This window comes from Phaseolus vulgaris, chromosome 1, assembly GCF_051622355.1.
Source record: "Phaseolus vulgaris cultivar YP4 chromosome 1, ASM5162235v1, whole genome shotgun sequence".
NCBI lineage: Eukaryota > Viridiplantae > Streptophyta > Magnoliopsida > Fabales > Fabaceae > Phaseolus > Phaseolus vulgaris.
This window is the reverse complement of record NC_143498.1, coordinates 8646014-8660866: the sequence shown is the minus strand read 5'-3', so window position 1 is coordinate 8660866 and position 14853 is coordinate 8646014. Positions and strand designations below refer to the sequence as shown.

The window sequence follows — 14853 nt, the reverse complement described above, 5'->3', positions numbered from 1 at the left end:
ATGTTCATAATTTGAATTTTGAAACCTTTAAAATAATTATATTTTTTATGTGAACAATGACAATTAAAAATCTTTTGGTAACGTTGTTGGTAACATTAATACATATTAACATAATTAAATAACTTTTCAAAATCTTGGAGGTAATTGTTTCTTCTTTTAAACATAAGAAACAATTCAGTTTCTCAAATATTATGACTTATTTTAAATAAACTTTCCAAAAAATATCAAAAATATATAATCACTCTTTCACAACAACTATTCAAAATATCATTTATACTACAAAATGACATATAAAGAAATATATCATTTAATTTACATTATTCACAACGAGCACCACTATACATTTATAGCTTAAAATGGCATAAAGTGTGACAATTATATTAATAAATCATACTATTATTCTTTAATCTATGTTTCTATTTACAAAATAATGATTTGGACTTAAAGTTAAAGTATTAAGTGATTATTAACATCAGTATATATTCAAATGAATTATTTTTACGAATGATTTTTGTTATGGGACACTTGATCATTAGACTATTTGATTGAAATGGTTGTATCTCAATACTATTATTAATGAGAATTTTATTTTTACAAAAGTAGGATAATTATCAAAATGCTTTATAGTTTTTATTGTAATAAATAATATCAAATATTAATAAACTAATAACTTTATTTTTTACTGTGCTAATTTGAAAAAATACATCCGTGAAAAGAAGTATAGTCTTTGATAAGCCATGAAATTGTTTTTCCTTATACAATTTTTAAATTATGTTCATCTAAAGCTTGTTTAAGAGAAAAGTTGATGTGATCTTAACCAAAAAAACAAAAGGAACTTAAATCACTACAAGAAGGTCTGTACCGGGGCTTCAGAGAAAAGAATCAAGGAATAAGAGATTACAAATAACTCTTAAGATTATAAAGAAAAACATAAAAGGAGAATGTATAAGAAGCTTGAAAAAAATATTAGGAATATAGATAATTATTATAATGTTTTCCTATGTTTGTTGACTGTGGTTATATTTCTCGTGGGAGTATGGGAAAGTTTATTGGCGGTTTATCTACTTTTATTGATATTCAAACTGTTTTAGTTGCTGAGATTTATGGAGTTATACATGTCATTGAAAAAACTCAAAAGATGAGTCTTACTAGTTTATGGCTTGAATGTAATTTTGTCTTGGTTTGTGTTGCATTTAGTGTTATGACTAATGTTCTTTAGATTTTTCGTAATAGGTGAAAAACTTGTCTTAATTACTGTGGAAAAATTAGATTTAGGATTTCTCACATTTTTCACGAAGGGAATACATGTACTGACAAACTTGTTAACTTAGGGGTTTATTTATAGAGAACAATTTCATTGGTATAATAGGCTTCTATCTAGTCTTTTCTTAGAATTCTTTATTAATAGGTATAGATTATCTAAGTATCGTTTTTGTTATATTTTTTATATGTGGGTTTTGGTCTAATTCCCTCATATTTGTTTGTATTTCCTTTATTTCTTTCTTTTTTAATAATTCTTTTTTTCATGTAAGGTAGATGATTGTAGTTACTTGAGGTGTCAGCCTAGTTGAGATGTCAAGTTTCATAGTGATCCCTAACATGAATTTTTTTATAAAAAAAGTAGATAGAATAATATCTTTCCTTAGAATAGAAATAAAAGACAAATATACAAAAATAAGTACTTTGGTTGGCAACAACCAATCAAACAAGGTCTAGACACTTCATCTTCCTGTAATGGCCTTGTTTAGGAGGCTTAACACACAAAGCAAACATGTCCTTGTCTATTTGAATCCACAAGTCTTGCTTGTATAAACATGGTAGATCTCATTTGTAACATCATTTGATAATATCGATGAATTAGTGAGAGCTTTCACCATTCTTGATTTCAAGAGGTAAGTTCTCAACCTTAGAATCTTATCTTGAGCTTTCTAAATTCAAGTGATGATTGTCATTTACACTTATCTTTTTTAGAGTGCATGTTCTTCATTAACTTTATTCCTCCATGGTTGTGCGTTCTTTATCTCTTTTACTTCCAAAGAATCAAACTTTCATACTTATATAATTACTTGGTTAAATTCGTGTTCAGTGACAAGATTATAGGAACTTGTGTGTGTTTATTTTTCAATTCCAAATTTTTTTTTGAATTGTCAAGAATATAATTCATTGTTTTCTCTTGGAATTTATTTGTTCGTGAGTTCCAAAATCCAAACTAGATTTTCGAGAAACATACAAGACCATATAAGATGATTCAAGACTTTTTAATCGATTAGATCATTTGTTCTTGATTCCTAAATTAAAACATCAAGGTGTTTCATTCAATCAGTTAGTTTTGTCCATATTCATTAATTACATTTTTCTACCAATTGGTTTGGGTCTTAAATATATTTTGTTGCAAGTTATTGGATATCTATTGATTTTTAGTCATGTTTGATTGATCTTAATTGTCATGTTCATACATTGAACGTTATCAAGATGTAAGGTGTTAAGTCAGTAGACGGTTCAATATCCATCAAACAATCTCATTATATGTGTGTCTATATGTTTTGATGATAACAAACACTATAAAGTGTGTTGTGATATGACAAAACTCACTCATGTGCACTAAAGATAAACAAAAACAATAGAGTAGGCGAGCAAGACTCATTGGATGATATAACAAAGAGAAAAGGTTGTTACACGAACTAATGACACACAATCATAATGTTAGACGATGCTCTCGTTAGAGAAAGGATCAGACGAAACAATTGAGAAAGATCACATAAGACGATCCTAGTGTTGATGAACTCAATAAAAGCTCACATTAGATTAAGTTTTTGGGTAAACAAGGCAGATGCACAAGTTCACAAGCATTAGAAGCACGTTGGAATTTACACATGTCAGATGATACAAGCATCGTCAAAGCATTAGACGAAACATTGTGATAGGGAAGTGTCTATGCTTAATTACATTCCTAAAATGATTTAAGACACTCTTTTATTTTTTCCAAATCTTATTTGGTATTTATAAATTATAGAAAACATTATTTTCAAATAGGATTATTGGATTAAATGATTTTGGAAAGCATTTAACTAAACACTATTCCATTATAAAAGTCTTAAAAAAAACAGAGTTTGAATTATTTCTATATCAGATATTTTCAAAATATGATTAATGGATAATATCCCTTATAATCGTTTCAAATAGACTATGGATGTAATTATAATTGTTGCCTATATATTGCTTTTATTCACAAAATTGCCACTATAGTGTCTATAGACATCGTCAAGCGTCTCCGTGTAACTGTAAACATATGAAAACAATTCAAGGAATAACAATGACACATGGTTGAATCAATGACAGAATGGAAGAGTTTGCAAATAAAATAAATAAACATTTTTTAACACCTTGATGAAATGTGAATGAGTTCTTTGATTTTTGGCACTCTTTTTTGCTGTCTTGGGGATTTAAAGGTGCCATAGGTGGGTGGCTTTTTGGCGTTATCAACTTTTTTTCTCTTTAAACACAATTGCAGTTTCGGTGGTGGTTGAAGAAGATGGTTGAAATCTAAGAGAAAGGTTTTTGCTTGGATACAAAGTATGTGGAAGATAAAGAAAAATCATCTGCCAAAAACCATTTGACAAAATTACTAAATAAATAGTTGGGTGGTAATTGATGACTTTTTACGGCAAGTGCACCGTTTTGTCAGAAGTAATAATTGTCCCTAAGAACGGATATCGATCCCACAAGGAACAGTGAATTATCAAGTACAGTAATCGCTAAATATAGAACAAAACAATTAAAAGTGTATTTGTGTTGGTGATGATCAATAAGAAAACAAACAAAAAATTAGTTGTTTCAATTGGAAAAATAGGGATTAAGTTTCATCTCTCTCACTCTCATGTATTTTGATTAGCATGTCAATATTAAGTTCTTTGATTGAAATTGATGCCCGTATAAAAATCATTTATATCGATTCCTCGCATATAAAATCCTTAAGAATGTACCCTAACTATCGATCCCTCGCATAATTATAAGAACAACTTAGAACGAAGCTCAGACGTTTAATAGCAATTAACATTTCAAGTCTATTCCTAACACTCAAATATGTTAAGTATTGTTGTTTAGGTCCAAACCCTAAAAATACCTCTTGGTCAGATTTAAGATTCTCAATTTGTCACGGAAAATTAAAAGTAAAACAACAATACCAATAATCAATCAAGAACTGAATATTAATATATAAGATATCACCTCAATACATAAGAGTATAAGCAGATTACTCCCAATCCCAACGGGTAGAATTAGCCACGCATACTTCTAGCACCTTCAATTCTCCCAAATGGGTTACAATTCACTATATGGTGTTTTCCTCTCAATCTGGCACACTAGGGTTGAGCCTCTAGCCCTCTATTTATCCTAGTTTTCTAGGGTTAGGTTGTTTCTTGTGTCGTGCTAATTGGCTAAATGATAAAACATAAAAAAGGCCAAATATTTCTTTGCATCTTTTTCCATTATGGGACCTTCGAACTTTCTCTTTTTAGCTCAAATTATTCTCCTTTACTCCAAATCTTCAATCCTAGAAATATGCAATTAACACCAAATTTGGGAATAAAATGCTCTTATTCAAATAAAGCTCATAAAAATGTAAAAAGGTATAAATTCATAAATTAGGGATTATTTTATATGTATATTAGCAATAAATCCTCATAAGTGTCTATATTTTAATATGAAATATTACTGAAATTAGACACTTATCAGTAATTTCTAATTATTGAAAGTTTGGACCGAGGTATGGTACAAAAGCCTTTGGATCGATTGGGTCGAAAAGGGGAAAACAATGTGGGCTGATTGATGGAGGAGGGCCAAGCACATCCCACCATGAAAGCCAAGACCCAAAGCTAGATCATGACGAGCGTCTAGACTCAAGGAAGGAGCGTCTAGGACGTGAAGAGGGGAGGCTACACATGGAGCGTCTAGAGGGAGGCCTAGACCGTCTAGGCCCAATTACAAGATCAATGGCTAAGCACTTTCACGCCCAATTGAATGAAGCCACAGATGGAAGAGAGAAAGCCTTGTACATGTTACATGGAGGCCCATTAGGGGTGCTTAGTAATTAGAGTAGTGTAGAAAGCATAATTGAGTGAACATTCTAGAACCTCTTTTGTGTTTGGCCGGTCATGAGCATGTGCCACGTGCCTTGTCATTCTTGCATTTCATTTGGCTCTCATTTCATTTACACTTAGCTTAGCTTTTACGGTTTTATAGCCTATAAATAGGAAGGCTATCCCTTGTATTTTCCAAGTTTATTGTGAGTAAAGTTATGCTGCCATTTTGTGCCAAGCTTTGCTTCTCCCTAGAACTTTAGGCTCTAAACTTCACATCCTTCACCTTTACTTGGGCTGGCCGAACCTCCCTATATTCATACCTATCATGCACCTTCAAGATCAACACCACTCTTAGGAGGATCTTGCACACACTCATACATAGCTTCCGCACCATATCTTACATGATTCAAGAAGACCTTCATGAAATTTGCCATCACTGATTCTCCCTGCACCTGATCATTTTGAGTTGGCACCCAATCGCATGTAGGAAAAGACTAAACTACCCTTAATGAATTTGAAAATACCTTAAGTGTGATATGCACCCAATGTCATGCACCCTACCCTATTCTTCTTCTTCTTCGTTTGTGCGTGAACCAACAACCGCAGGCGCAACCATCACCGTCAGCCACCTTTGTCTCCGTTCATTTGCTTCACCGTCAGTGACCTTCAGCATCGCAGGCAGAGCAGCAGCTGCGACGGTCATCTTTGGAAGTCGGAGAAGGAACCATCGTCAAAAAGGTCAAGGTACACTGACATGGCTTCCGAATATTTTTATCCGTAGTTGAGTATTGCCTTCTATTCGTAGCTCATTATTGCCTTTCGGATATTTTTAGCCGTAGTTCATTATTGCCTTCCGAATATTTTTATCCGTAGTTGATTAGTGGCTTCCGAATATTTTTATTCGTAATGGACTTTTGAGTTGCAGATATTTTTATCTAGAATTTGTTGTTGTTCTGCGGATATTAATATCCGTATTAGTGTTAGGTAGTTAAAGCACTTGACTTCTATGGAATTTTTCATTTTTTCTTTTATACTATATGTGTTATAATTTTTTATATATGTTGGATTGAATGTTATTTTAATGAAATGTAAGATGGTGAGGACTAGAGGTGGAGGAAGTTCTAATTTGGACCGTGTGCGACCAACTACATTGGTGAGAAGAAAACGGGGTGGCCCTAGTACTTCAATTCCAAATGAACACTTTGAAGATTATATTGAACAAGAAGAAGTCGAAGTTGATGATGAAGGTTATCCAGGAGGGCCATTGGATAAGTCCTTACTCGTTAATTATGAACATCATGTAGCCAGACAGTTGTGGGATGGTTTGGTAAGTAATGAAAAATATTTTTTTGTATTTGGTATGTATCTATTTATTGATGATATATGTTGATTATTGTAGGATCGTGGTGAGATGAAGGTCATTTCACATGGGAGGAAGATAAATAAGTTAGGAGCACCTCATGAGCACATACAAGCTGTTGTAGAATTGTCTGGCTTAGGTGGCCTGCTTCATGCTAGTTATGAGAATTTAGACTGAGGACTGTTGTGTGCTTTTGTAAAGAGGTGGCATGCTGAGACAAACAACTTTCATTTACCAGTTGGGGAGATGACCATCACTCTTGATTATGTGTCAAATTTATTGCATTTACCCATTGTCAGTCATTTTTACACATAGGAAACCTTAGATGCAGATTCGACGAATGATTTATTGGTAGAATCCCTCCGTGTTGACCATGGAGTTGCATATGAAGAAACAAGACACTGTCGGGGAGCTCATGTGCGCCTGAGTTGGTTAAGAGATGTGTATGAAGACGCATGCTCAAGGAGGCAGTGGATTGTGGCTGCCAGAGCTTACTTACTTCACCTTGTTGGTTGCACTATTTTTGCGGACAAGAGTGCTACATCAGTTAGTGTGTTTTATCTTGAGTTTTTGTTGATTTGAGGCTTACCGAGGGATATTCTTGGGCTTACGGGGGATATTTCTTGGCTTCACTGAAGTTTTAGTCATATCCTCAACCATAAACTTTTCCTCTATACTTAACCTTCCAGCATACAAATGACCCACCATTGTCTCTGCCAAATCATGATTGTGAGAACCACAAATTAATTCAACCATCCACCCTTGACCACCTTTGACTGGTTTGCCTCGCAATCTGAAAGGACACTCACACTTCCTACTTCCCGTTCGACTGACATCTACTTCTTTTTTATACTGTCTATATTTACCTCTTCTCTCACAACTTAACAATACGTAGGTCATCCTTCCTCGTTGGCCTGTGCATGTATTTGACCTTAATATAATAATAACAAACTCATAACTATAGCCAACACTTCTCACCCACTTTAACAGCTCATCTCGATCACGAAATACCTACAATAACATATGCCAAATTTTAAAACAATTCATAAAAAAAAGCATTCACAACCCTAACATTGACCATACCTCATTTGTAGAAAATGCCTCACTACACTCATGTGTCCTGTGTTCATTATCTAATGCGTTATAACTTATTGAATGCTCCATATCAATATCATCTAATTCATCCCACACATCAATCTACCCTAAAACTCCCATGTATGACTTCGTTATATCCATTGGGTTGCTGAAAAAAAAATGAACACTTAGCTTTCGGATAAATAAATCCATAAGGCAAAAAAAATCAATACTTAGCTTCCAGATATGTACATCCGTATTGCATAAAAAAATCCCGGATATGTACATTCGTAAGCCAATTTTCAGTTACGGACATGGGCATTTGGAAGCAACAAACTAGACTTTCGGATTTTGACATCCGCAATGCAAAAAACAGACTTTTGAATTTTGACATCTGTAATGCAAAAACCAGACTTCCAGAAGTCAATATTTGGGACCAGTCAGTTCGAACGAAACACCATAAACGAGTTCAAATGACTACTTACCATTAACTTGGCAACCGCACCTTACACTGAATGTCTGTGCACAACAATGAATGTAAACCTCATCTTTTGCAGCTCAAAGCAAAGTTTCACCACAACAATGAACTTCCTCTACCTCACCATACACTATTTTTCAAAGTGAAGAAGAGAATGACACAATGAAAATTTTAAAAATTCGTCAGGTGCCAGTCATAATTGATCGGGTGCAGGAAGCAATTGCCAACAATGTGGGGATGGTGCTAAGGCAATTACTTCCTGCACCATATATAACTTCACACCCAATTTCACAATAAAAAGACAAAAATGTCCTTAAATAAAATGGAAGGATATATAAAAATACATTTCAGACCTCCTTTTTTGGAATATGTTCTAGATATTTTTTCGAGAATAAATTTTATATTATGAATTTTTTTATTCAGAATGAGATTTTGATTTTTTTTCTGGATTTTTATTTTCGGAACACAATAATCTCTTCATATCTATCTTTTTGGAATGTATTATTTTCAATTTTAAATTTTGATTTAAAAAAATGAAAGACTTTTGGAAATTTAAAATTATGTATGGTTCAAATTGATTGGTTATAGGAAGAATTTGCCTGGTGCTTATTTTGATGCTAACACCCCTAGCCCGTTGATAAACAAATTTTGATGCAAAAAGAAATAGTTTTGGCGTGCATTATTGGACGACGATGAGTCCTCCAATTAGGACATTTCACCTCCGATATTTGTGCATCAACATCCATGGTTCTAACATGGTGACAATTTTATTATAATGATATTAATATTAATAATATTATTAATAATAATGATAATAATAATGATAATAATAATAATAATAATAATAATAATAATAATAGTAATAATAATAATAATAATTGTAGTAATATTAACAACTACAAGAAGGTTGTGAGAGTGGAAACTTACAAATAAAACGATTTCCGGTGTGTATGAATGACTTTAAACCCAATAATAATATAATAATAGTATTACAAATAAGAAAAACAATTATAGTAATAAGAGGTAGCTCGATACAAATTATTATTAAGAATAATCATAATAATACTATTATTCATAATAAAAAAACATTATAACAATAATACCAAATATATTCATAACAATAATTATAGTAATAATAATGATATCAATTTTTTTAAATAATAATACATATTATAATAATCATATTAATAAAAATGATATTCACAAAACTAATCATTATTAAGATTATTAATGGTGATAATTATAATAATTATGATAATATATAATATAATAACTAGCAGCATAATAATAATAATCATAATAGTATTTATCATATTTATAAAAAGTGATAAACATGTTAATAATGATAACTGTAATAATAATTTCTATGTATACCATTGTATAAAGAGAATATATTATTTGATCACTTTCTTTAGTGTAATTATAAAGAAAAAAAAACAAAAAAATTAAATAAAAAGGAGAAAATGATAAGAAAATTTTCTTTTTTCAATAAATAATATTTTACTTATTTGTATAAATTCTTTGGTTATGTAAATATAATATATTCATATTTTCTATATCTTCTTCCATCAACATTGTTTTTCTGATCTCAATATATTCTTTGGTTCGCATTCATAGTATTTTGTAACAGTAGGTATGCTGAATGATAATTATTGTCCTCTTTTGTATTAAAAAAACCTCAATTATTTCAAATCATTTATGAATCATAAAAATATATATAAATATTAAACTGAAGAGAGTGAAATTCATTTTTCAATAGTGTTATATATTTATAACCTAATCAAGTGTTAGTATTACATCTATAATTAAGTCTGGTGAGAGTATTTTGTTGTTAAAATATAATTTTAAAGACCAACTTATTAGTAAATTATACGTTATGTTATCATTGAACTATAATATTAAAAACTTGGATTTTCATTATTTTAAAACTAAACAGACAGTTTCATTCTAAATATCACATGATTTATTTATCCCAAAAAATTAAAATATTGATTTTTATTTTTTACTAAATATTTTAAATTTATATTGCAATATATTTTGCGATTGTATGTGAAAAAAAAAAATCTCTCACATTTTTAACAACTTTTTTTCCTTCATAAATTCTGTCATTATTTTATGACAAATTTGTTCCCTAACTATAGATTGATTTTATTCATTTCATTGAGTAAAATTCAACTTATTAGTTCATTCACATATCTTTATTCATTAGAGTAAAGTTGAAGTAGTAGTTAGTGACTATCTTATTCATACTTTTTTTGTGAGATTATTATATAGTTTCATTCACTATTCTAATACCACTAAATGCTAATTTAATGTAATTAATTCAGTGCAGTTTATTAGGTCAACAATGATGTAATTGTTAATCTACTTAAATTCATCATAGATAATTAATTCAGTTAAATATTTGATTACATTCGGTAAACTATTATTGTAAATTCACGTATCCATCAACAGTTCACATTATTTTGAAATTATTACTTTTAATTATCTTTTTACAAAAATATATTTTATTAGGTAAATTAAAAAATTAAGATATATATTATAGTTCATTTATCATTAATTAATAACGACATATTATGAGTTATTTTAAATTTGAGTTAAATATGTTTTTTTAATTTCATTATTGATTTTCGTTTCTAATAGAAATTTTAGAATTTCGGGTGATAAATGAATTTTTAATGTGAATTAAAAAGTTAAAATATTTAATATTAATTTATTGTTGACATTTATGTTATAATATTATGATATAATTTATGATAAAAATTTATTACGTAAAAAAAATATTGATAATGATTCGTTAAATTATTACAAATTCATTTATAAGAGAGGTTTAAAGTTTAGATTAGAGATAAAAATTAATTTCATATTATAGTATGAAAAATATATTTATCTTTTAAATTTTAATTACATATTTATATAGGTATTACATTTTAATTACATATTTATATAGGTATTATACTTTTAGTTGCTTTGTTGGTGAAATATAAAGCTTTTATATAAACCCTAAACATATAACTTGCACTAGCACACTATGACTTAAATTTGTGTGGTGAATACATCAACTGCCAAATACATGAACTGTTTTTTTTTTTTTTTTCTGTAGATCAAAGAACATAAAAGCTCGAATCCTAGAAGAAGTTGAATCGGTATAAGAAGAGACATAAAATGATGATAGGTAATTTTATTAATGGTAATGATATATTGACAAGTCTATTTTTTTTATACAATTACATTATAATCTCAATATTATTATTTTAATACTTTTTTATATCATTTAATTATAAATTTATCTTTTATTATATATATTTATATCTAAATTAATAATATTAAGAGTTATCATTTCTTTTTTAGTATATCGAAATTCAGTTAGGAACATTGAGGTTCTTATCATGTCCGATTTCCAAGTCCAGCTTTTCGTGGTGCTCGTTTTGCTTGTTGGGCTCTTCCGTGGGTCTCCTCTTCCAGTATTTGCAGTAGAGAACCAGCTGGAGGATGCCCAAGGGAGTTCCAACCACATTTGGCCCCTGTTACAAAACCACTCTTTTTATTGCACAACTATTAAAACTCTTTCTAAAATTAAAATAACTTATTATCCCATGTTAGAATATTTTTTTCGTTAATTCAACCATTATTTAATGTTACTATTTTACAATGTATTTTGGAAGAAAAACAGCAAGTATGTTACATACCGCAACGAAAATATCGCGAATGAGAAGTCCATAAGTCATCCACATTAGACAGGCAAACAAGGAGCTCAAAGACAAAGGTAGTGGCATGAATTCCACACTCTTCGTTTCTATCACTTTCTTCTGCAATTAATATGAACAGAACAAAATTATCTCTTTTTCTTTTATGATGGAACCACTCTGTTCCTCTTTTTTGGTTTTGCTATTCTCTGTTTCCTTTTAATCCAACTATGGCTCACCATTGCAACCAAAGGTGATGCATAGAGTGCTATTGAGACCCCCAAGCTTATGCTACCCACCAGAAGCTTTCGGTGACGGTGATCTGGGATGCCAAAAGTTGATACAATGCCAATAACACCCACCACTGTAAGAACTGCTGCTGCTGTCATGGCCACCTTCACCTGTAAACTTTCATGTGTTTCAGCAAACAATATACCTACCTAAAAATGAGACTGATTTTTTTGAAAATTACAAATTTGTTGGATATCCACTAGATCAGAGATTATGACTTTTATATATATATAAACCTTATTACATGAGCCGGTTTTATGAGATTGAATTAGATTTAAAGTTTACTTTGTAAATATGGTATCAAAGTTATTTAAAGTCTATCCTAGCGAGTATTTGTTGGACCTATTGTGCCACCGCTATCAGACCGTTATCGAACCACTCATAATATGTTGTCCCACGCATGAATTGTCACTTTTGACATTGGGAGTGTGTTGGAGATCCCACATCGACTAAAGATTAGGACTTTTCAATGTATATAAGTGAGTGCAAACCTCGTTCCAAGAATCAATTTTGTAAAATTGAATTAAGTTTAAAGTTCACTTTATAATAAAATTAATTATCACAACAACACGATTTTATTAAAGAAATCGTGTACAATTTCTGAAATATCAATATAAAATTGTACTACTATAACAAGATTTTCATTTAAAAAAATTATACCGAAATCATGTAACTTTTACATGTGAGAAATGGTGTCAAAAGGATTAACCCGTAATTTGTAATTTCCAAAAATTAAACCTTGAAAAAAAAATTGCACATAATACACAGTAAAAAGAACCTTTTGAAGTCACGTGATGCTGTTATCTAGTTTTTATTTCATGTATTTTGATGGTATAAGATTTTTTTGCAAGTTTGTCACTAGAGTTAATGTTTTTGGCCATTCCTTCTTTTTTTAAATAAGTTAATATAATGAAAACTCTGTACATGTTAGATTGATTGAGGTGAGAAAATGAGACAGATTTGACATGACTAAATCTATATTACCACTTTTAATTTAAAATTTTGTAACACTATCTTTAATTCCAAACTTTAAACATAATAAATTTGTGAATCTTTTTGCTTTTATATAACTCATTTCTACGTAAGTTAGGTGAGCTCCTCTAGTGTTTGACACCTGTTATTACAGAAAGATCTTAAAGTTGATATCTTAATCTTTTAAATTTGTTTGCGGAATTTATTGTTGATGATTTTGCTTGAATGCTGAATTTTACATAAGCTTTTAGGACTTGAAAAGATGTTTTATACATGCAGAAAATAATGAATAAACTTGCCTTTGCTTTAGGTGAAGAAAACCAGAAATAGATGAGAATATAAGATAGTTCAAAGAGAACCCCAACTCCATTAACTGTGACCAGAGGAAAATTTTCCCACTTGTTGCTTATGATCGGCAATCCATACCAAGTGTAAAGGAGACTGTTCATCAGGGCTATGATGTAAGGAATGCATGAAAACTCCTCTGTGCTTTTCTTCCTTATGACCCTTTTGAAGGTAACCCTACACAAGTAAAACCATGGTTGGCCAATGCTTCATGATGACAAAATGAGAAGGTGAAATAGTGTTATCGAGTGGAGGAACACAACATACGTTGGTGCAGCGTAAAGAGACATTGAGGCAATATTCCCTGCAAGAAACACCCCAAAAATGGTCATTATTTTCTGCTAAAACTTAGAGTCAAATGATCCTAAGAGGCTAAGGAATGAATAAACAAAAGAAGTACCAAGAACAGCAACAACCACAAGGGTTACTGCCATGTTTAGTTCTTGACCCTAATGAAAATGAGATGAAGTTTATGTGTGCAACTGAATGCCTATTTATAAGGCTTTTTCTGACACTGTTCAACGCCAAGTGGTGGTTAAAACATTACAGTAAAAATAAGAACACGAAAACAGAAGATAAAGAAAAATTAAAAAAACAGATAGAGAGAGGAAGTGTTGTCTGCTGCTTTTGTGGATGCAAAACTTTGTTCAGATTGAGAATATTTTCTCTCCACTTGTTTTTCCTTTTAAGGACTAATATTACAGTATTGTCTGGTTACAATTTGCTACCAGTTGAGTGCTCTTGATTTGTAGCATCCACTTTTTTTATCCAAATTTACTGTGTCATTTCTGGTTTTTCTTTTGGTAAAGTTTGGTGAAGTTTGGTAAGGCATTCACAACACCAATGATGTGTCAAAGAAATGTTACTCAATGAAGTGTTATGTGACTTACATCTTGTAAGGATATGAATGAGAATTTATTAGCATGCCAAGGAATATAAGATCACTGTGGATGACTGGTTCAGAATTTACTATGTGTAGTTATTAACTAAACCAACATAATGTGAACATCAAATAGAAAAGGAAATAATAACAATCAGATTTGCATTTGTGATTATAGTCAAGAAGTTTATAATTATTAGCAAAATGATTTGTTGACAACTAAGTCTACATGATAAATAGAGGAGATAAAAAGAAAGAGTATATAGGTTTGGTACGTGAGAGAGGTTATCTAATTTACCCATCTAACAAGGAGATCAAACACCATAAAAAATCATTTACTACTAACTAGAGAAAGAAAAAATAATTAGTCATAATTAAGTTAAATATTATTTATTAAATTAAAAAAATATTAATATGTAAAGTAGTTTTTATTATTAATAAAAATTTATATAATAGTTTTTAAATTGGTATAGTTTGGGTTACATATTCTACAATGGATATAAAGATGGATAAAAAAATGTAGTTAAAAATATTAAGTCAAATTTTCCTATAGTAATTAATCTAAATATTTTATGTCAATAATATGGTAAAAGATTTTAACAAAGACGTAGCTTTGAGTTTATTATACATATAAGTAATTGGCAACTGTAACAAAGATTAAAATATATATGGTAGATTTTAAGGAA

At 30.3% G+C, this 14853-nt stretch overlaps 1 protein-coding gene and 1 pseudogene across 2 annotated transcripts; both read right to left on the bottom strand.

The window, feature by feature from the left end:
- Positions 1-7026: 7026 nt before the first annotated feature.
- LOC137815386 (uncharacterized) lies at positions 7027-7605 on the bottom strand. Its single transcript, XM_090295562.1, has 2 exons — positions 7525-7605; positions 7027-7452 (listed from the first exon to the last, which is right to left on the bottom strand). The coding sequence occupies exons 1-2, from the start codon at positions 7603-7605 to the stop codon at positions 7027-7029; spliced, it is 507 nt and encodes a 168-aa protein (XP_090151688.1).
- Positions 7606-11150: 3545 nt separating this feature from the next.
- On the bottom strand, positions 11151-13922 carry LOC137813431 (bidirectional sugar transporter SWEET3-like; annotated as a pseudogene). The gene is made up of 6 exons (XR_016519313.1): positions 13688-13922; positions 13555-13591; positions 13242-13464; positions 11919-12080; positions 11683-11802; positions 11151-11517 (listed from the first exon to the last, which is right to left on the bottom strand). The product of XR_016519313.1 is annotated as a bidirectional sugar transporter SWEET3-like (transcript).
- Between the last annotated feature and the right edge of the window lie 931 nt (positions 13923-14853).